This window comes from Oxyura jamaicensis, chromosome 20, assembly GCF_011077185.1.
Source record: "Oxyura jamaicensis isolate SHBP4307 breed ruddy duck chromosome 20, BPBGC_Ojam_1.0, whole genome shotgun sequence".
In the NCBI taxonomy this organism is placed as follows: domain Eukaryota; kingdom Metazoa; phylum Chordata; class Aves; order Anseriformes; family Anatidae; genus Oxyura; species Oxyura jamaicensis.
In genome coordinates, this window is record NC_048912.1 from 5,852,602 (window position 1) to 5,872,740 (window position 20,139).

At 47.5% G+C, this 20,139-nt stretch overlaps 2 protein-coding genes across 5 annotated transcripts in view; both read right to left on the minus strand.

Moving 5' to 3' along the window:
• Positions 1 to 248: 248 nt before the first annotated feature.
• Positions 249 to 9,336, minus strand: TTPAL (alpha tocopherol transfer protein like). The gene is made up of 5 exons (XM_035343494.1): positions 9,181 to 9,336; positions 7,793 to 8,245; positions 6,893 to 7,086; positions 4,657 to 4,767; positions 249 to 3,960 (listed from the first exon to the last, which is right to left on the minus strand). The coding sequence occupies exons 2-5, from the start codon at positions 8,229 to 8,231 to the stop codon at positions 3,685 to 3,687; spliced, it is 1,020 nt and encodes a 339-aa protein (XP_035199385.1). The 5' UTR covers positions 8,232 to 8,245; positions 9,181 to 9,336; the 3' UTR covers positions 249 to 3,684.
• Positions 9,337 to 16,121: 6,785 nt separating this feature from the next.
• HNF4A (hepatocyte nuclear factor 4 alpha) overlaps positions 16,122 to 20,139 on the minus strand; it is a 35,266-nt gene continuing 31,248 nt past the window's right edge. For all 4 annotated transcript variants that reach the window (XM_035343491.1, XM_035343492.1, XM_035343489.1 and 1 more), the window contains exons 8-10: positions 19,816 to 20,052; positions 19,017 to 19,139; positions 16,122 to 18,376 (exon numbers count right to left, since the gene is read on the minus strand). In XM_035343491.1, the coding sequence (XP_035199382.1) occupies positions 18,234 to 18,376; positions 19,017 to 19,139; positions 19,816 to 20,052 (503 nt within the window). In that variant the 3' untranslated portion in view covers positions 16,122 to 18,233. The remainder of the gene's footprint in view (positions 18,377 to 19,016; positions 19,140 to 19,815; positions 20,053 to 20,139) is intronic.

Consider the following 20,139-nt stretch of genomic DNA (forward strand, 5'->3'; position numbering starts at 1 on the left):
AAGCGCATCTTCCATGTGATTTTTTTTTTCTGAATGTCAAATCCTATTCCTTGAAATTGCTTGGGTACTGCTAAGGTAAAATTGAGTTCTGCAGTAGAAATCAACACCTTTTCTAATGTAATTCCTTGGCAATTATACTTAGCTGCAATCATGTGTTTAGTGTGGAACTAAGTACACGTTGCTATTCACTTTTACAATAAATACTCCAAAATGGCACAAGGCAAATGTATTCAAAATACCACATTAGCAGCTGTTACAATAATGTGTTTAATCACCCAGTCATGCATCAGAAAATTACACATTTTGACCACTCCATTTTATAAAATGCAATATAAAAATAAATTTTGTCAAAATAAGATGTACACTTAACCACCCAACACCTCTAGGCCCACATACAACAGAAGGCAAAATTATTAGTTTGAGTAACACTGATTAACTCATGCCAAAATGATTTAACAAAAAAGAATTACTTCACCCACTTCCTGAAAATACCTCAGGGTTTGTAACACCCATTTGCAAGAGTATAAATTCAAGTATTTTTATGTACAGTATGCAGCTAACTGCTGTCCCACTTAATGCCAAAAGCCATGACTACTACATACAGTTTGAGTACCTTTCCTTAGGATGTGTTGGATTTGGCAGGGATGGATTTCCAGAGGCATGTAACCTCTGGAAACAAAGTTATTTCATGGGGGCAGGGGAGAACAGCATCAGTTTTAGTGCTGTGAAGAGGTGGGAAGGGGGAAGAAGAACCACAACCACCAAGCTAAACAGCTTTCTGTATCTATTCTCTTAAGCTGCAGATAAGGAGACTATATATTTAAAGTAAGTGTTTATTTTACTAATCTGACAAGAAATTCTGGGACCAAAGATATTTCTTTGCTAGGAAGTGCTAAAGCTCAAAGAACACTCCTTGGCTCTGTTGTCAGGTATGTATGAGACAGCTGTGCTTGCTGTAAGACAAGTTAAGCACTGGCTACAAATCTAAAAGGGGTTATAGACAGAGTTGCAAACTCAGTAAACTCTAAATTCTAAAGCCAAGGAAGAGCAAATCTGGAATATTAGTTAAATGATTGACACAGGTAAGCCTGGCCTAGTTCATGTATCCTGACATCAAGCATCCAGTTTTAAGAATAAAGTTCTGGAGGCATATCACAGGCTATTTTCAGCTTGGATAGTGTAGCCTTACATATTATGTTTAAGAATAAAGCAAATGATTTAGTTCCATTGTAAGCAGAACGGAAAAGGGGAGGGTAAGATCTGTTTTCTCTACCATGCAAGAGAATCTAAGACCCCAAAAAAGGGTTTGGTTTCTTTCAAGGTTCCTCAAGTGCCACCTTCTGTTGACCACTTTTTTTTTAAGGGATACTAAAATTCAATTTTGAATATTTATCCTCCCTGTCTAGTAGTTATATGTAAGTGGATCAAAGTAGCTGTTCTTATAGTAGACCTTTCAATATACTTTTTAAAAATTGTACATTGTGGCTACAATTAAGAGGCACTCAACGAATACAAACACCAGAGCAGTCTCTATGTTCTGGCAGTTAAACAGGTTGGGTAGCCACTTACCTTTAAGTCGTGTACTGTGTATTAATGTCTTGCTAGGTCATACAAAGAACTTGATCTCTGCAAAACATGCAGCCGTTTCTGGTCAGAAGTGAGGAGAAAGTGGCTAGTATTACGTTTTTACCTTATTTTATACAGCAGAGGATGCTATTTTTCTTCCTCTGCTTAAGGTAGTAACTGTCAAATAAGAGTAAGTCTTGAGTTACAAAGGTAGGAAAAAATCAGATGCTTTAAGTGAGGGAAGTTAATTTCTTCCCACCTTTGTTCTAAAGCAGGTCAAGTGATGAGTTCCTTCCTCCCACCAAAATTCTGAAATGCTGCCCAGGAAAAAGCTTCATGGCTTACCCCTTTTCAAAACCTAGTCTCCTTAGTCTCCTTTTATAATGCTTGGATGGCAGGTCTGGCATTTGCCACCCTTAGTTCCAGGATGAGGTCTGCTGCCAGGTCAGGAATTCATTACTGTGGTGATGGAGAAGGTTTTTAGCAGTGCAATCATGCTGTAGGGGGTCTGAGAGGAGAAAAAGACATTCAAAACAGAGTTTGGCACTTTGAAAAAAAATTAATGTCTGAAATTCTCAAGATACCTTTTTTTTATATATTTACAGGAACAAAATTGGTACTTATATCACACTTGGCACTAAATAAAGATTTCAGCCAGAGAAAGTGCTCTGGACATAAGTCTCGTGGTAGGAGGAATTTCTTTTTCACCAAGCAGTGAAGTATTTCACCTTGAAATAATTGGGTGCGCTTTCTTGGTCCTAGTGAGGTTTCCCAGCTCTGCACTATTATAGTGCAGAAAAACATGTGCAAAAAGTGTGTGACAGTTAAGTTCTAATTCTAGACCATCAAACATTTGAACTTGGAGTGGGAACAGCTTATTTAGACATAGGATATCTTACCCTGATTTGACATTGGACTCTTAGCTGTGTCTCTAGACAAAGACCTCTAAGCACAGGCATACAAGCTATGGGTAAATATTACAGAGATCATTAAAGTCTAACTTCATACAAGAACAAAGACAGAAGAGGTTAACAAAGCTGAAACCAAAGTTGTAACACTTCACAAAAGAGCAGACAAGCACAGGAAACAAAATGCTACAATACCAGGAAATTTAAGAATGTGCTTTCAAATCGTCTGTCTGCATTTGGTTTCACCAAGACCTAAGTTCAAAATTTGTCCAATGTAACAAGCTAAAGAAGCACCTTGCTTTCTTACACGAAGTATTGCCTTCTACACGTCATGCCAGCTGCTACAAAGCTGCCTTACAATTCTAGATGAGCGTTACTTACCAAATTCCTTGTAGCAATCAGCTGAAGGAAAGAACAACTGCTAATGTGGGAAAGTGGGTGACAGCTTTTCTCATTTGGTCTCAAACCTCAGTATTTGGAGCTGTAGCCACCCAAAAGCCTCATTACCTGATCTGAGGAACTTACGGTTCTCTGCAAATGAAGATTGCACCTGTTTATAGTAAGCCTTGATATTGATGTTGTAATAGTTAATTTCCTACTGTGAGGAAGTTTCAGAGAATTTCCATACTGGTCTTCATGGACTAAAAAAAAAGTCTCCCTTTGTGTTAATTTGAGCCAAATATTCATTCGGGTATTCCAGAAGTGTCAAGTTACACTCTGAACCAAGAGATAGGGGACAGACCAAGTTAGACTCTTATGGTTTTAAGCAATCTCTACTGACACAGGGTTCAAAGGCAAATAGCAATTGTTTTTCTTGGATTAGTGGGTGTTTTTAGAAGGGGAAGGGAATGGACAGTCACAAAGCTAGCATATGGTTGTTGTCTATTTTAGTGGGTGGGGAGAAGAAACTATCAAGCTTACCATCCTGCATTTTTGTCTTTATCATAAGAAGCAACAGGCAAGTTTGCATCATCCACAGAGGTTAACGAACTTTAGGTATTCTGTGTAACTTGGCAGTTATGTGCTCTTTGCCTTTTTCCTCTGTGAATTCTGCCCTGCTCCCATTGTGCCCTCTTCAGCTTCCTTTGGTTCTATAGTGTAAAGTGCCTCAGCAGTCTGTTCCTAAACTGCAGGTTTAGGAGTAAGGCAGAGTTCACCTATCAGGACAGAAGAGGTCTTAACTGCTGGAAAGGTTCCCTTCACTGATTTGTTAATAACAGTAGTAGAGCTGAGGTTTCATGCCTCGCAGGGACTCATCGCATTGTTTTTCATCAGCATCCCCACTCACTAGCATGTCTTGGGGAGAGCTGTCACATGGGAGTACCAGCTGTGAGAAATCATGCAGAAAATCCTCTTCAGAGGCCAGCAGCAGCTCATTCCATGCTGATATATCCAGCTTCCCTGAAGTACCACCGTATTCTTCAGGCAGGATCACTGGAGGAATGTTTTGATGAAGGGAATTCAGATCACAGCCATGAAGAAAAAACTAGAGAGGAGAGACAAAAATAGCTTTAATGGTGTGTATCAAACAGTGCAGCACATTACTAGTCAGCTAAAGAGGTTATTTTGAATTAAAGAGCAAATTTTGGAACTGATGCCATTACGTCTAAGTGCCAGCATACAACATAGGTAGCACTGTTGGATGCGCTAGTGAGAGAAGTCTTGAGATGAGCCAAGTCTAGAGCAGCTTAAATCCCAGCAAGAAAGACTTGAGATTTGCTAGTCTCTGCAGAAATTCTAGATTCCGCTTATCCCCGAGCCCATTTGTGGCACTTTTAACTACTTATCCTTGTGGAAAAGGGCATCATTCTTTGCAACTACATCCAGTCCTACAGTGCACAAAAAGGAACAAGGAAAGGACAGTGCTATTTCCAGTGATACCACCTTATAAGCACACGGTGTTACTTGCCAAGACAGCCCAACCCCAGGGGTGGAATCAATGTCATGATTACATAGCATATGCATTAAATATCCGTATTAATATTATGGCAGTATTTGAACTCCTCAAAGCTTCTTTCTGTTAGAATTTTCCTAACAGGATTTTTTTTAAGATTAAAGCAGAAAGGACCAGTTAGATCAGGTAAGTGGCACCAAGATTTTTCTAGCTGTGAGATTTTTAAACAGATAGAAGCAGAGAACTTAAAAACACCAGCATTAATGTTGAAATGATACAGATCCTTACCCGGTTTGCTATCTTTTCCTTCAGAAAAGGCTTGATGATTGCAAAAATGCCTTTGAATATACGAGGTTCATTTATTATGTTAACAGCTTTTATTCGAATGGGAAATCCATCCTGAAGGGTAAAGAAGATTTTTGTAATGCAGTTTAAAAACATCTGCCGTTTTCCTCTTATTAAAATCTCCCAAGACTGACCACCAGCACAACCCACTGGCTCCCAAACTTCATCTGAGACACCAACATAAGCCGATAAGGTAACAGAAATGCACCTTCTAACAGGGAGCAGTATGAGGGCTGTGGGCATAAAAATAAAGGCGAGAGACAAGAAACACTGAGAAACACTGCTGCCAGTAAGTCTTCCTTTCTTATGTTGTTTCCCTGAAGAAGGATGCTGAGTGAGGAACCGGTGACTGTGCTTAGTCACAGGCACTATCCTTTGGGTATTCCCAGCCCTGATGAGGACGCAGAGTTACAAAGTGATTTACTATGAGCACTGGCACAAGCTGTGGGTGCCCCATCCCTGGAAGTGTTTAAGGCCAGGCTGGATGGGCCTTTGGGCAACCTGATCTAGTGGGAGGTGTTCCTGCCCGTGGCAGGGGGGTGGAATGAGGTGGTCTTCAAGGTCCCTTCCAACCCAAACTGTTCTGTGACCCTATGTTCCTAGCTTCTGAGGAGTGACTACCATGCTGGGAGCCCAGCACAGGTTGCTTCTGTGTGTCCAGCTATGACATCTGGGTACCAAGCGCATCTAAAATGTGCTTTATACGAGGAGGAAATCTGATAGCACTCATTTTCTGCCATTTCAACTGTTCTGTCATGCTAACTGCAAAATACAAACAGGCTTTGCAACTACAGCTTCTTCCTTCCCTGCCCCTCCATGCAGTCAGGCAGGGCTGACAGCCAGATCTGCTGCCAGCAGAGCACACAGCGCCTCCTGTACAGCCCGCAGCCTAAAACAGTTAGCTACGAGATGTGTACTGAGGAATTCATTTCCATAAAGCTCTCCAAGCCAAAAGCTCGTCATCAGCCATTAGGGTCTCATGTGCCTCAGAGAAGTTATGACCAGCTCTACCCATACGAAGAAAGCGGTCCATCTTTGGGCTGAAAAGCAGATACATGCACTGTGGGAGTATTTTTCTCCGTATGAAGGTCAGAGAATTGGCTCCTCCTTCAGGAGATGCAGTTCAGCAAGGTTGATGCAACATGTTTGTATGTTACGCATACCTTATGTCCTTTACCTTCTTTGTTCTGTTAATAGCTTCCCCTGACAGTAGCAGACACCCATTGCTGTATTTGTGCAAATTAAATATGGGCTCAGACAGCTTAGTGACATTTTTAGATCATAATTTGAAGGATTATGTGACTTCTTACACAGACATCCATAAACTCACTAGTCTCATCTCCACAAACTCTCCTGATTGCCCTTATCCTTCCTTATCCCTCCACAGACACAGCATAAAATAGAACCAGCTCAGACCAGAAAGTAACAAGGAAACAAATCCATTCAGAGAAATTTTCTTCATCTTACTCCTTCATATAGCAGGGTAGATCATCAGCTAAACTCATAAGAACTTCCTGCCACTTTGAGCAGGTTATGCCTTCACCTTCCTGTGTTGTACAACTCCACTTGTGCTTAGACCTTTGCTCTAACTTGCTTATCATCATCTTCCTTCCAAATGTGTAGTCTGAGATCCTTTTTACTGCTGTCTCTTGCTGCCCCCTGTGCTCCCTTTCTTCTTTCAGGAACTGGATGGAAATCCTCCTCAAATCACACTCACTCAAAAATCCCCTCTGCAAAATTTTTGCAGCAGGATTTGAACTTGCATTTGCCCAGCGGTCAGTGAGTGACACGTGCCATCCTCGGTGGCTGACAGAAACATGTTGAGGTAGGAACCATTTAAATAACGAGACATTCCTTAGCATTCCGGCAAAGCGAAGTCCTCTGCCGAACTGTAATTCATTGCTCCATTCCTCATCGCTAGCTAGCAGAACTGGCCTTTTCTGTTCCAAATCAAAGTTTGCATTTCTAATGCAAATTTAATTTTAGGGAAGCACAAATCAAAACAGGACAAGCAAGTTAAGTTGGAAGGATCTGAGAAACTGGTTGGACAGGGACATGTTCTAACTCTTCTAGTAAAAGCCAAGTTGCTTAAGTTTCTGGTGACATAGTCAAGAACTCTAGACACAGAAGCAGTCATTTACAATGCACAAGCTTATTTTCCCACCGGTTCAGGTCTTACCTGAAGAATTCCAATCACTTTTTTGGCTACAAAAGGACCAAAATGAGACGCCTTAGATAAGCTGACTCCTTTGTAGTCTGCCAGGATTACAATTCCATTCACCTGGGTCTCTTCGGACTGAATGAGTTTTTCTAACGTTAAGTATATGGCACGAATGTTCTCAGTAATCGGATAATTACTGGGTGTCCATCTGTCTGAGGTTACAAGACATGGATGGTAAGTCGGAAAGTAAAGATAAGCTAACAATACACATTCCAAAAACTGATTTTCTGTTACTGGACTCTTAAAAGTTAGCCTTTAATAGCCACAGTCCTAGTTCAGAGCAGCCTTTCTTAAGCAAGAGATAAATGGCAACTCGTGTTTACTTCAAGGAGCAAAGGCAATGGTTTTAAGAACCCCATTCTCCACCCAGCACAGCTTAGTAGAAGCAGCTTCAGCTCAGAAAGAAAGCAGGTAAATGGAAAAGAGGAGGATGAATGAAGGCAAATTTACAGCAAGCCTGGCAGCACCAAAAGCACGTTGAGGCCTCTGATTATTTGTACTGGAGTCAAAGCCACAGGCTCCTCTCTCCACTCACTGTAAAAGCAAATAATAAGCCAGCAGCCCTGCTTCAATTTGAGTTACTACACATTTTTTTCTTGAATCGCTTAATGTTTCATCAGCCCACCTCACTGCATTTTGTTTTTTACTCAACTGCAGTTATTGCTGAAACAGGAAAAGGAACTGGTACAACATTGGCTAATGACAGAGGTGTCCCTTCGCAAGTTAGCTGTTCAAGTTTCTAAGAGAACCCACGTACTCTGTGTAAGTAACCAGTGTTCACAGAAGAGCAGGAAACATATTTTTGGCCCAAGAAACACCTTGAAGATGGAGAATGAAGATATTCATGCATTTCAGTACCTGGACGGATGCAGACGATGTGGCGTCCCTCTGGGTCCAGACGAGGCAGCACAGTGACAAAACCAGACTCTAGGACAGGCTTTATTGCAGATGGCTTCAAGTTGTTGAAGACCTCAGGCCAGCTCCTCCGGCAGGTGTGGTAGTTCACCAGAAGCTGAAGCGCTCGATCGTAATCGAATTTCCTGGCTCTGAGGAATCTTAGCAAAAAAGCATCGTCCAGGCACGTCCCCAGGGAGGGATAGTCTTTGCACACCATATCTCGGAGTGCCTGCACGTCACGGAGCCTCCATTCAGGTTTCTCTTGGAGCTCTTCGCGGGCTTTGGTAATGAGATCAGGAGACAGCGAGCAAACATACTTAGGCCGGTCCGGCAAGAATTCATTGTCAGACAGAGACCCTGCTGATGGACTTGTCCTTGTGCAGTCGCTGTCTCCTGACATGATGTGGCAGGAATCTGTCAAAAAACAAGCTTACAAGTGACAAACAGTCCCATGGACTAGTATTCAATATTTACATACTTATTATGTTCTGCATCCCTCCATTTCCCTGCCAAAGAGGGAAATCCTTGCAAGAACCAGCACTACTGCCAGAACAGCCCAGGCATTCTAATTCTCTTCCTGGGATTAGAAAGTGCAGGTTCTCTAATCTCTTTATCCTGCATAGCAGGTATAAAACAATGTAGCCAAATCCAGACAGAATTAATACAAGAGCTACACAGCTCCACTGCAAAACACAGAATGTAATTTGCCTTAACGTGTACTTCCTACATCCAACTGGAAACTAAAGCGAAGCGAACACATCCTGGTTAGGCAGGATTGCTGGGTTCTGTACGAAAAACCTGTCAAATTACCCTCTCTCCTGAGAAGCTCTCCCAGGCAGACTCAGCCAGGACTTTGCAGGAGCTTGTCTGGCAAAACCCCGCATCGGTCGGGCATCCACCCACACGACCGAGCAGCGCAGTGGTAGCAGCACCCCAAAATCACACCGTTCGGGGCACAGGCTCGGCCTGCAGCGGACGGGTGGGCAACGTAACCTCTCGTGGGTGTCACCGCTGCGGGGACACCGAGGCAGGCCGCTGCTCATCCTCACTTGTTCCCAAGCCCAGCAGCGAGCTGCGTGCCAAACAGCAAGGCCAGGAGCCTGGCCGGCCTCCCGGAACCTCACCTGGGGCCGGGAGGGGGACAACAAGAGGGGACAACAAGCCGTGTTCCCCCCACCCCCGAGCTGCTCCTGCTCACAGCACTGCGACGCGGGGACCGGCCGAGGGGCTGCCAGCCTCCAGCCTCCCCGGGGAGCACCGAGCCTCCGCTGCCCGTGGTGGCTGCTCCTGCGGCCCCTCCCTCCATCCCTCCATCCCTCCCGGCCCCAGACCCACCGGCCCGGCCGTACCGGAGCGGCCCCGCTCGGCAGCGCCGTCTCCAGGCAGCGGCGCCCCGGAACCAAAGCGGCCGCCAGGAAGCGCCGGGCCCGGCCCGGCCCCGCGCGGAGCCCGGCGAGCTGGGAGCGGGCCCCCCCGTGTGGCCGCGGGGATGGCAGCGGGGCTGGGCGGGCTCCTCTGCGGCGTCAGGGAGCCAGCCGCAGGAGGGCTGAGGTGGGAAGGGGCCTCCGGGGATCGTCTGGTCCGGCCCCTGCCCCAGCAGGGTCACCCGGAGCACCTCGCACAGGGTCGCATCCTGTCAGGGTTTGAGCATCTCCAGAGGAGGAGGCTCCACAACCCCTCTGGGCAGCCTGTTCCCATGCTCTTGTCATCCTCACTGGAAAGCTCTTCTTCACATCATAATGAAACCTCCTGTGGTTCACTTTATACCCATTACCCCTTGTCCTATCACAGAGAAGAGTTTGCCCCCCTCCTCTTTGCATGCTCCCCTCAGGTATTTATAGAGGCTGGTGAGATCCCCTCTCACTCTCCCCCTTCTCTAGGCTAAACAGCCCCAGCTCATTCAGTCTTTCCTCACAGGACAGATGCTCCAATCCCTTAATCATCTTTGTGACTATATGCTGGACCCTCTCCAGAAGCTCTCTGTCCCTTCTGTACTGGGGAGCCCAGAACCGCACACCATATGCCAGGTGCGGCCCCGCCAGAGCTGCGTAGAGGGGAAGATCGCCTCTCATCCTGCTGCCTGGTCTCCCCAGCAGCAACCACCCCCTGTGAGGGGCTCGGGGGGTCCCACAGCGGCATCCAGGCAGGTGGAACCAGCTCCCAGGAGGGGGAACAGGGCCGAAACGGGGATTTTAGTGTGGACAGAGGGGGACGGTGCTAATGGAGAGCTGGCTTTGTGTTTTGAGAGGGCAGAAACCCCAGAAGTACAGACTGTGAGGCATGAAATGTGGTGTGCTAATAGTAGTAGTAGTACTCGTAGTATTTATTATTATTACTACTACCACTAATGTTAGTAACTACTAGTTACTACTACTACTACTAATGGCCCCACCCCAGGCTTGCTGCCTTAAAAAGGGTCCAGCAGGGAGGGCTAGTGAGGATGGAGGGAAAGAAGGGCTCACGTTTAACCCCACACAGTGAGATGGCAGAAGGGTCTCAACGCCCTCTGGGCTCTGTGCCCCACCTGGAGGGTCCCTGGGGGGCGGTGGGCGCTGCTCCTGGCTTGGGTTGCAGCCTGTGCTTGCTTGCAGCCAGGAGAGGGAGTCGAGGACAGCTGGACAGAGTGGGAATCCCGGGAGCCCGCAGTGGGAAGCCAGGCCTTTCCGTAGCATCTGAGATTCAGCCCTGATTTACTCCTCTTCGAGGCTTCATCCTTCCAAAAGTGAAAAGATGGCAATGACGCTATGCCAGGCAAGAGATAGGCCAACATGGCAGCAAATCTAATATGCTGCAGGTGTTTACCTGCAGGGACATTTCAGGAGAAGGGGAATACAGGATTTGACCCAGTGCCAGTGTTCCAGTCCAGCACTACTTTGGGTCCAGCCAGCTCAGAGCTGGGCAAGCTGGTGCCCTATGTGGGAATGCTCTCTGTGAGTTAAGCCTGCTTGTGATGTTATTTTGTGCCCTTTTCAGTAGATCAGGGGATAAACAAGGTTGTGAAGGGAGTTTGGGAGAACAAGAGGCCTTACGTTGCCCCGTTTTACATTCTTACAGCTCCTGGGTACAGAGCCCTGAAGCACAAGGAGAAAAGCAGCCAGCCAGGATGTGGATGCCCCGGGCAGAGGTGAGAGCCTGAAGCTGGTGGCTGTGTTTTGGAGGGAGCTGTCTCTGAGCAGGTAAAATCCCTCCAGAAGGAGGGAGAAGGAGCATGTTTGGAAGGCAGGCCTTTGGCATCACAGCTGAAGGAGGTTCCCAGGTGCATTTGATCCCAGCTAATTGTTGAAATCAGCAGGAGGTAAAGCTGATCTGAGAAAAGGCTTAAGAACACCAAAGAGGTAGGAAATGCTGGAGTTGTGATCAGGAATTTGTGCTACAAGGTGCAGAATTTGGTTGGAATCTGTGCCAGTGAGGATGGTTTAGCAGGGAGACAGTACCAGACCTAACTGTTTACAGCTGCTGCAACAGGGTGGTGGCACGAAGCGGGGGTGATTGGAGCTGCTAAAGGATACTAAAATAAGAGCAGGAGCTTTAGGCTAATAAGGGAGAATAAAGAAGGAGAGTAGAAACGTGAATGCTGTGTAGTGAAGAAGAACTAGAAATGAAACATAATTTGGGGGTGGTCCTCAAATGAAGTAACTGTCTGGCTTTGGTTTTCCTTATGTGGAGAACGTTGAACTCGAGGGTGGTGGTGAATCAAAGTGAAGGTTTCAAGCTCTGAGCGAAGTTACAGGGGGACTGTTAAAGTGCTGCCATGTGAAATCATAGAAACAGCAGCAAGAGTTTCTGTAATTTACTCTAAGTGGTGTGGCATCCTGTAACTAGAAACCAGTAAAGGCAAAACATGCCTATAAGGAAGTAAAGCCAAAAAAAAAAAAAAGGAAACAAACACCGATAGTCCTCCCCTAGTCGGAGAGTTTTGCCTTACCTGTGGCTGCAGGAGGGAGGAGGACATACCGCATCACATGCGTGCAAACCTCCCCAGCTGAGAGGGGATGAACTCTACTTGCTCTACTACTTCATCAGCCCCAAATCTACATATTTTGCATGAGTTTCAGTCAGGAGTTGTGTTGCCTGACCTTGGAGCCACACCTGGACCCCATGGGGAATCCAGCCTGTCTTGTGTTCCTCTCTCCTATCACTTGTGGTTTATACCTTTCTCAGCTCTGCTGCTCCTGGGTGCTCCCGCACCCTGCCGTTGTGTTATAAATGTATGGCTGTTGGTGTTGGTTGATATTTAATGAAGCCCATGTAATACTCTTCACTCATTTACTTATCCAAACAGTCTTAATACTGAGCCTGGGAAAGTTATCTTGGCTTCTTCAAGCTTTTCCACCATTAGCAATAAACGTTTTACAGTCTTGGCAAGCCGAGGCTGAGAAGAGAGCATGACTTCAAACAGCGCTGCTAGCAGAGAAGGCTTTAAACTGATATTAAATCGCTAAACTGTACAAACATAACAGTCCTGTAATAAAGATAATCTCTGTACAGTTCAGGCCAAGAGGGGCTCTGGCCCTCGGGGTGCAGGTGGGACCTCGGCACCCCGGGAATTACTCGAACCTTTTGGGCAGCTCAGCACCATGAGAGAGAGCCAGCAGTCCTTGGTGCTGGGTGATGCCTGCCCACGTGTGGGGCTGTGTTGTATTCCAGGCCTGAGTTTCTGCTACTGCAGCAGTGCAGGAGGGTGAAAAGGAGCATCAGGGAATGGCAGCTGCTATTTATCCACCGGGCAGGGCTGTGCCAGGCTGGTGCAAGCCTGCTCAGGACACAGTGGCCGGCCTGCGGGGTGCTCGGCTGTGATACAGTCCAACAGCTACTCCCCCATGCTTACAGGCCCAAAGAGGGTGAAATGAAAATATGCCCTAAATTACCATAAACATTCATAGTCTCAAAGCCTGGAAGACTCCTCCAAGCCTGTCTTCCGTGCCTGCTCTTTCCCTGTGTGTTTTGGTGTGAGAAGGGGATCTCAGCTTTGGTTCTGGGAAGTAAGCATCCCTCTGCAGAGCTCTGCCCCTGCTCTGCACGTGTGGTGGGCCAGAGCCACATGCAAAGCTATGGAAACAGTCAGTAATATGCAAACACATTCAAATTTGTAACATCTGCCATGGAAGCAGCTGTATGCAGGCAGGGACCCCCTCCCAGCCACGTAAAGTCATGCTAACATGCAGTCAGCCTTGCAGCAGTCGCCGTGTGACAGACACAGCCGTACCCATCCCAGGGCTTGAGAAAAGACTTCTTTCCTCCTTGGCTTAACTAGCTTCAAGACTAACCATGTTTTTGCAAAAGCTCGGTGAGGAATGTGCTTGGCCAGGCCTCCGAATGTTTTAAATATTACGGGATTTCTGTAGTTTAATTTATTCTGAACAGACTGTGTTTTCTCAGCCTTCCATCACGCTTCCTGGTGTCTTTGCACAGCGGAAGGAAAGCAGCTGGCTCCGAGGTGGGATGGGTCCCTGGCAGGATCAGCCCTTGCTGGGTGCTGTGGATGTGCTGCTCGGGGACATGTGTGTCCTGCCAGCACCTTCACGGCGATGACGCAGCGCTGCCAGGTATGTTAGGGCAGCATAAGCACTCAATTTTGCTCCTCCAAAATCCCATCTGTAAATGGTGGGGGCAGGATGAAGGAAGCACCACTGCTCCCTGGGTTGGACTGGGTGCTTTGCTCTTGGCATTTTCAACCTAGTACCTGTCATAACCCTTATTTCAGTGGGAAAGCGAAGCGGTTTGTGTAGCCCATAATCTTCTGCAAGTAGCAGGGGTGGCCCCAGGCCTCTGAAAGCTGATGAAGCAGTGACCCTGGCATCACTCCAGGCCCAAAACCAGAGTAAGCCTTTGAAATACAGTTCCCAAACCACCTTCCTTCCCAAGACACAGGTTACACCAAGAGCTCTCCACCTCCAGGGCCTTAGTGGGGGGCACGCTGTTGACCACAGCAGCCTCTTTTTTCCTGCACAGGACCCCGAACTGCAGGAAGTGACCGCCGTGGTGTTTGTGCCGAGCTCCCCTGCTCACTCTGCACGTAGCGAAGCTGACGGTATATTGCCATCTTTATTGGCCCGGCTGGCAATTTTTCAGGTGCTAGGTGTGTTTATGACTGTCAGGGTCACACCTGGATTAGGAATGGGGAGAGGGATTTTAAATGTACCCACACCTTACCCTTCCCTCTCCAGTCTTTCAGAGTGGAAGGGGATGGTGCAGTGCACGGCCTGAATTCCCAAACTGGTTGGTGTGTTTTGCACTCAGCCTTGAAGGAACCGGACAGCCTGGCACCCAGAATTGCCTGGCTCAGCAGTGCCACGTTGCTGAGCTGTCCCAGCTGCCTCTTGTTTTTCATGACTATCTGTGCCTGTGTGTGCACTTGCAAGTTTAATAGCAGCAATAGTTGCTTTTGTCAGAGATGATATGCAGGCCATAAAGCTCATTTGCCATTTTTTTGTTTGTTTGTTTCTTTCCACTGAGATATGAAAGCTGTGGAAAAGGCTCCAAAGCCTGTTGGCGATTTCAGATGAGGGTTATATAAGGAATATGAAAAGAATGCATTTCTTAGTGTCCAGAGTACCTAAAAATACTGCTTTTGCAGATCTTTGCTTGAACATCATGAAAATATCTTGCAGCTGGAGATACTAATCTCTAGGATAATGTCCTCAGTTTAGTAGCAAGCACAGAAGAGAACAGTAAAAGGCTTTCTTGTCCAAAAACAATGTAAGGAAGTTGTCTCAAAAGTCAATGCTAGTTGTCCTTACAGCAGCCATCCCCTGTGTCATGGGACATTGCCTGCAGGCTCCAGGGAGCCCAGGAGGATAAAACGCAGTCCATACATGACACGACCAGTGTGATTCCAGGCTGGAATGACAGAAGAGGTGAGGGCTGTGATTGAGGATGCCACTTAAGGACAAGGTTGTCTCTGGGGCTGGTTGTGAGGTTTTTTTCCAAGTGAGATGAATCCAGCAATGAGAAAACTCTTGTAGGGACTGCACTGATTTAAGATTAACCAGGTAAAGGGCAATCTTGATAGAGCAGTTCACGGGAAGGAATCCAGGAGAATTTATTGCTTCAAAGATTTGATATTGCATATGCAGAGCTATTAGGGTATATACCCAGGTGAAACCAACTGTGGGTCACAGGGTTCCTGCGGCAGACAGAGCTGTCCTGGTTTTTATTCCACATTAAAGGCAAGGAACTAACTCCTTTTACTTTTCTTGACTAATCACTCAGCCACTGTGTTTGGGCTGATACAATGTGTCTAGCAATGGCACTGGGGTTCTGGATTATCAGCTAGGGAAGGGTGTGCGGGTGCTGGGGTGTGTTTTTTGAGACCTGCCCTATTCTGGGCCCTTGGTGTCTGAGTGAAGGCAAGCTCTGTCTCCACACAGACCTCAGACATAGCTGCATCTCATACCTGCTGTCAGCTTTCACCAACATGACTGTCACTGGAAGGTCATTGGAAGTGCAAGGAGGCTTGTGATGTAAATAGCAGGCTGAAAAACCAGGCTGCCCCTCAAGCCCTCCTACCTGGGGTGGGACTGTCCTCCTCACTTCACATTAGGGGCAGAAGATGGGGGACATGAAGGGCATCTCCCATGGATCAGCGCTGAAATTCTAGATGTTGTTCCTCCCCAGATACCGAATCTTTATAGCAATCTAGACCACTCTCCTCTCTTCCTGTTATCTTGCCAGGAATGCTGCAGCTGAGAGCAGGCTCTCGTGATCAGAGCAGGTCATTAAGAGTCTTCTCTAATTGTCAGTGCATTTCTTCACCTTTACAACCGGTGACAAGCTGACTTTCACTTTATTGTCTTATTGTGCCCCATAGGCTCGCTCTGCCTTTGCCTGCACCTGCTGTCAGCTGGAGGTTGGCTGTGCGTGAACCAAAGCAGAATCATCGCCCCAAAGTGCTCAAAAATGACCCTTAAAATACAAGAGGGACTTAGAAATGAATGGGCTCAAAATGCTAATAACATATTTTAGCTTCTATCACTTGGCACTCAGACTGTGGTTAATTGAAATTTTTAAGCTCTCTGAAATCATGGAAGTAAATATTTATTCTTCGTGTATTTATTTTTTTTTAATGAAAAATGGGGTTGTCATTCAACCTTATGATTCCAGCATACATGGCTTCAGGACAGACACCAGCTAACATTAGGCTCCCCGTGAAATAGTGACAGCTGGCAGCGGCATCAAACACTTGGTTTTTAGTTTTTTCCTCAATACACATATGCTTTGTGCTCAGACCAACAGGGAGGTGAGCTCCCGAATTTAGAATAAATCTTCCCAGAAGAAAGAAATCCATCTGTCTGGGAAAAGTTAGAAAATATTTTGGCATTTATTTCTTTTTTTTTTTTTTTATGAATACAAACTCTAGTGAAGAAATATTCCTCTGTTTCCATTGGAAGGCAGTAACCAGCAAAAATTAATGTACAGTATCGAGGAATGCTCGGTGCAAATGGACCACGATGATTCCCCACAGAGTATCTCTACATACGGGAAAAAAGGTTGCTGCAGTTGGAAAAGACAGCCTGGTTATTACTTTTTTTTTTTTTTTTTTTTGCATTTAATCTCCCAATTATAAATAATCAATGTGATTTACAAAATAATTTACAGAAAATGATTGGATACATCATTGCAATAAGTTACTCGGTATAATGCCACCAGCTCTCAGAGACGATACAACACTTCTGATGCCGTCAGCGCAAGGCGAGGTGTTTCATGTCTGCCTTAGCGATCACGGCACGGATCCGCAGCTCCTCTGGTTTGGCCATCTCAGATTCGTCCCCGCTGGGGACCTCTCCCAGGCCCCATTTTTGCTGCGATTCCACCAGCTTCGTGTCCACACAGGGCCCACATCACCCCACAGGGCCAGGACCCGCAGGAACGCAGTCTGTGGTTAGTTAGAGCTGCTGTTGCCCCTAAACCAGGATCATTCTCCTTCCTGCTGGATTTTCCAGGGCACAGATGCTGTGCATCTGCTGTCAGCCTTCTCTCCCAAGAAACATTCGTTCTGGGTTTTCTCCACACCTCCACTGTGGTGCTGCCAAAACTGAACCTGAGGAGAGGCCAGGGGCCGTGCCCGCAGAAGCAACGGGAAGGCTCCTTGCCTGATTTCAGCTGTAAACCAAAGGTCAAACCTGCATGGTTTCGGCCCTGGCAGGCCTCAGAGAGTAAAAGAAATAGGCAGGCAGAGGGAAACGGGGCTAGGGAAGGAGCAGTGCAGGCTGGGGTAGACCGAGGGGCTCTGGTGAGACAGGGCCTTTCCCTGGCCTCTGTCGGTCTTCGCTGCGGAACTTGAAGCACTATGTTTTGAGGCTCTGCTCTCAAAACCGCTGAGGTCTGGAGGAGCCATAATGAGTTCTTATCGTGTTGTGGAGCCCTATAAATCTGTTATCAGCCACTCACTCTAAGTGGAGGGAGTGTCACTGAACTGGACACGTAGATCATATGGTATGTCTTAGTGTTACAGCTAAGGGTCTGAGCTGAACTCCTGGGTTACAACACTCCTGGCATTTCAGCAGCCCAAGATCTTGGTCCTATCTGTGAGGCCCAGGCCTTTCTTACCCTCACAGCCTGTGCTGGGGTGGCCCCATCCCACGAATCCCCACATTCCCCTAACTACCCGGGCAGGGTGGCAGGGAGGCAGCGGAGTTAAGGAACGATCTGGCTGCCTCGTTGAGCCCTGTGGGACAGCAGCCATGGCATGGGAATAGCAAAACCCCTCAAAAGGCAGCAGGATACAAATAGTGGAAAATCCTGGTGGGCCAGACTTTGTGCCTGTATCAGCTGAAAAGGTTTCGTAGACCTGGCTGGGGGCTTAGTTTGCTGGAGGGTGACCATGGAAAGATCTGGGGCGAGCTGAGGCTGAGGGGCCATTCTCTTGGTGCTGCCTGGGCAAACCCCAGTGTGCTTCACCTGCAGCAATGCTCCTGGGGGAGCTTCCACCTCTGAGAAGTCTGGCAGGATGGGGGCTGTCTGGGGAGCTGGCATGGCTGCGGGTGGAAGCCATCCTTTTGCACAGCACAGTGTCTTGGTTTGGAGAATCGCTTGTTCGCAGGATCTGGTGTATGCTGAACTGACACAGAGAGGCAGCAGTGGGGGAACAGCCAGCTGCACGGTGCCCAGCCAGTCCCTGCAAACCTCCTGATGGAGGGAGGCAGAAATCTGGCCCTCCTTATGAGGAATGAGGGTTTCAGTAAGGCTTCAACCTTAGTTCTGTGACTCGAGGCTCTCCGTGGCACGCGCTGCCTGTAGCTGCAGGAAGACAGCTTTTGGTGGTGGTGGACTAGTCCAATAAGCAAGTCCGTGTGTTTGTGCCTGAGGACCTCTGGATGGCTTCTCTTTTCACAGTGACAGAGTCAGCTCGGGCTTTTCTCCCACACGGTCTTCTCAACGAGGCCAGCCGGTCTGCAGCTTGCTAGATGACCTCCTGTTTTGTGATGGCAGGCTGTGGGATGGAGCTGGGCTGTTTCGCCACGGTTGCAATGGCTCCGGGCAGCAGCTTGTACTGCTCTGGCCCTGAGCCCGCGGGTGGAGACGGCTGGGGAGTTTCTGGAGTTGCTACAGAGAGAGAGAGACAGAATGAGAAGAGGGCCACATGGACCTGATGGCAATAGGATCTATCCCCTATCCGTGCTAGGTTCAGGTGTAAGCCAGAGAGGCTCCGTAGCAAAACGATAGCTCCTAATGGCTGGTGTGTTGGCTGCAGGGCAGCCCTGACACACGGGCCTGGTGAGATGCCCTGGGAGAGCCACAGAGAACGCTGGATGAGGGGAGCTACTGGACTGTGGTGGCAACAATTTTTGGTCAGCTGAGGTCGTTTCAGCCCAAATTCCCATATGGTAACCTTTTGTGTTGGATCAGATTCTCCTGTGTTTTTGCAGAGGGCGAAGTGAGGTGTGTTTGAACCAGTCAAGGCAAGGGGAGCCTTTCTGCTAATCTCAGCAGCCCTGGGTGGGATCATTCATCTCAGAATTTAAGGGCTATGTAAAAATTACAGTCTGCCAGGGAACATCTTGTTGAATCAGTCTATCCTGCTCTGATCTAATCCACTTCTCTGTTTGTCTTTCCCTCCTTTCTGCATTCTCTCACAGACTTTTATCAGAGACTGTCTTGCATTGAAATGTCCTTGCAAGGTAGAAACTACCTCCAAAAGCTCTCAGTATTTCCCGGGGGCTCCCCTCCCTCTGGCAATACTCACACATCTGCCCATTGTGCATCTGAGGAGGCATTGTGTTGGCCACAATGACGTTTGTTCCCAGGTTCTCCTGGATCAGATGAGGGTGCAGGGGGTGGTGAGCATGCGGCGTTTCACTTGATGATCCTGCAAACATGCATATCACATTAGTTGCCACTACAGCAGAGACATCTCAGATGGGTGGAAACCCATTGCACCAAAATGCCCAGGCCTCCCCAGCAGTTGTGCATAATCAGCTTGCACCTGTGTGATCAGAGCACACCCTTCCCATCTTTCTCCGTGGGTGCCTTGTGCTCAGTAACCCTGCCTGCTGCCTGCATTTACTTTTATATAGCGTTACATTCCTCTCCTCTTGAGACACATTTCTGTGGTAAAAAATAGCACAGTGACAACTCTCTCTCTCTGTCTTTATTTTTTTTTTCCCATTGGATACTTCCAGTAGAAAATATGGGATGCACTTTCAAGCTGGTCTTTCGGACCCTTTAGTTTTGATGACTCCCTTCTGACAGAGGAGGATTAGTGAAATGGCTGGCTGGTAGGAGCCTGTCACACTTGTCTACGTGCAGAGGGCCGGGGATTGCTCTCTGTGAGTAGTTGCACGGGAAAAGCACCTCTTTAGGTGAATAGAAAAGGAGTAACTGCAAATGACAGGAGGATATGATTTCATGGGAGTCAAGGGCTGACCTGCAGATGGGCTGGATCTCCACCTTTTTCAGATGGGGAGTGATGGCTATGGGGATTCCCAAGGGAATGGTGATCAGGGAGCACTGGAAGGCCTCTTGCAGGACCCTCAAATGCTCACCTCCCAGCAGCATCTCCTGCAGCAAGTTGTCGATCTTAGCCATGCCGAAGAGCTTGACAAACTGGATCTGCTCTATCATCTGCCAGGTGATGCTCTGCAGCACGGGCAGCAGCAGCAGCAGCTCCCCGAAGCGGCCCCGTGAGTCGTACTGCCTGTCATTGATGTAGTCCTCCAGGCTGACCTGCACCTGGTACCGCATCCGCTTGATCTTGGAGGGGTCACTCAGTCCTTTGGCATCTGAAACAACCCACAGAGCAAACTATCCAGGCTGCTTCCCTAGGAACTGTCCTTCAGTAATAACATGAATTCTGGGCTGTCTCTGAT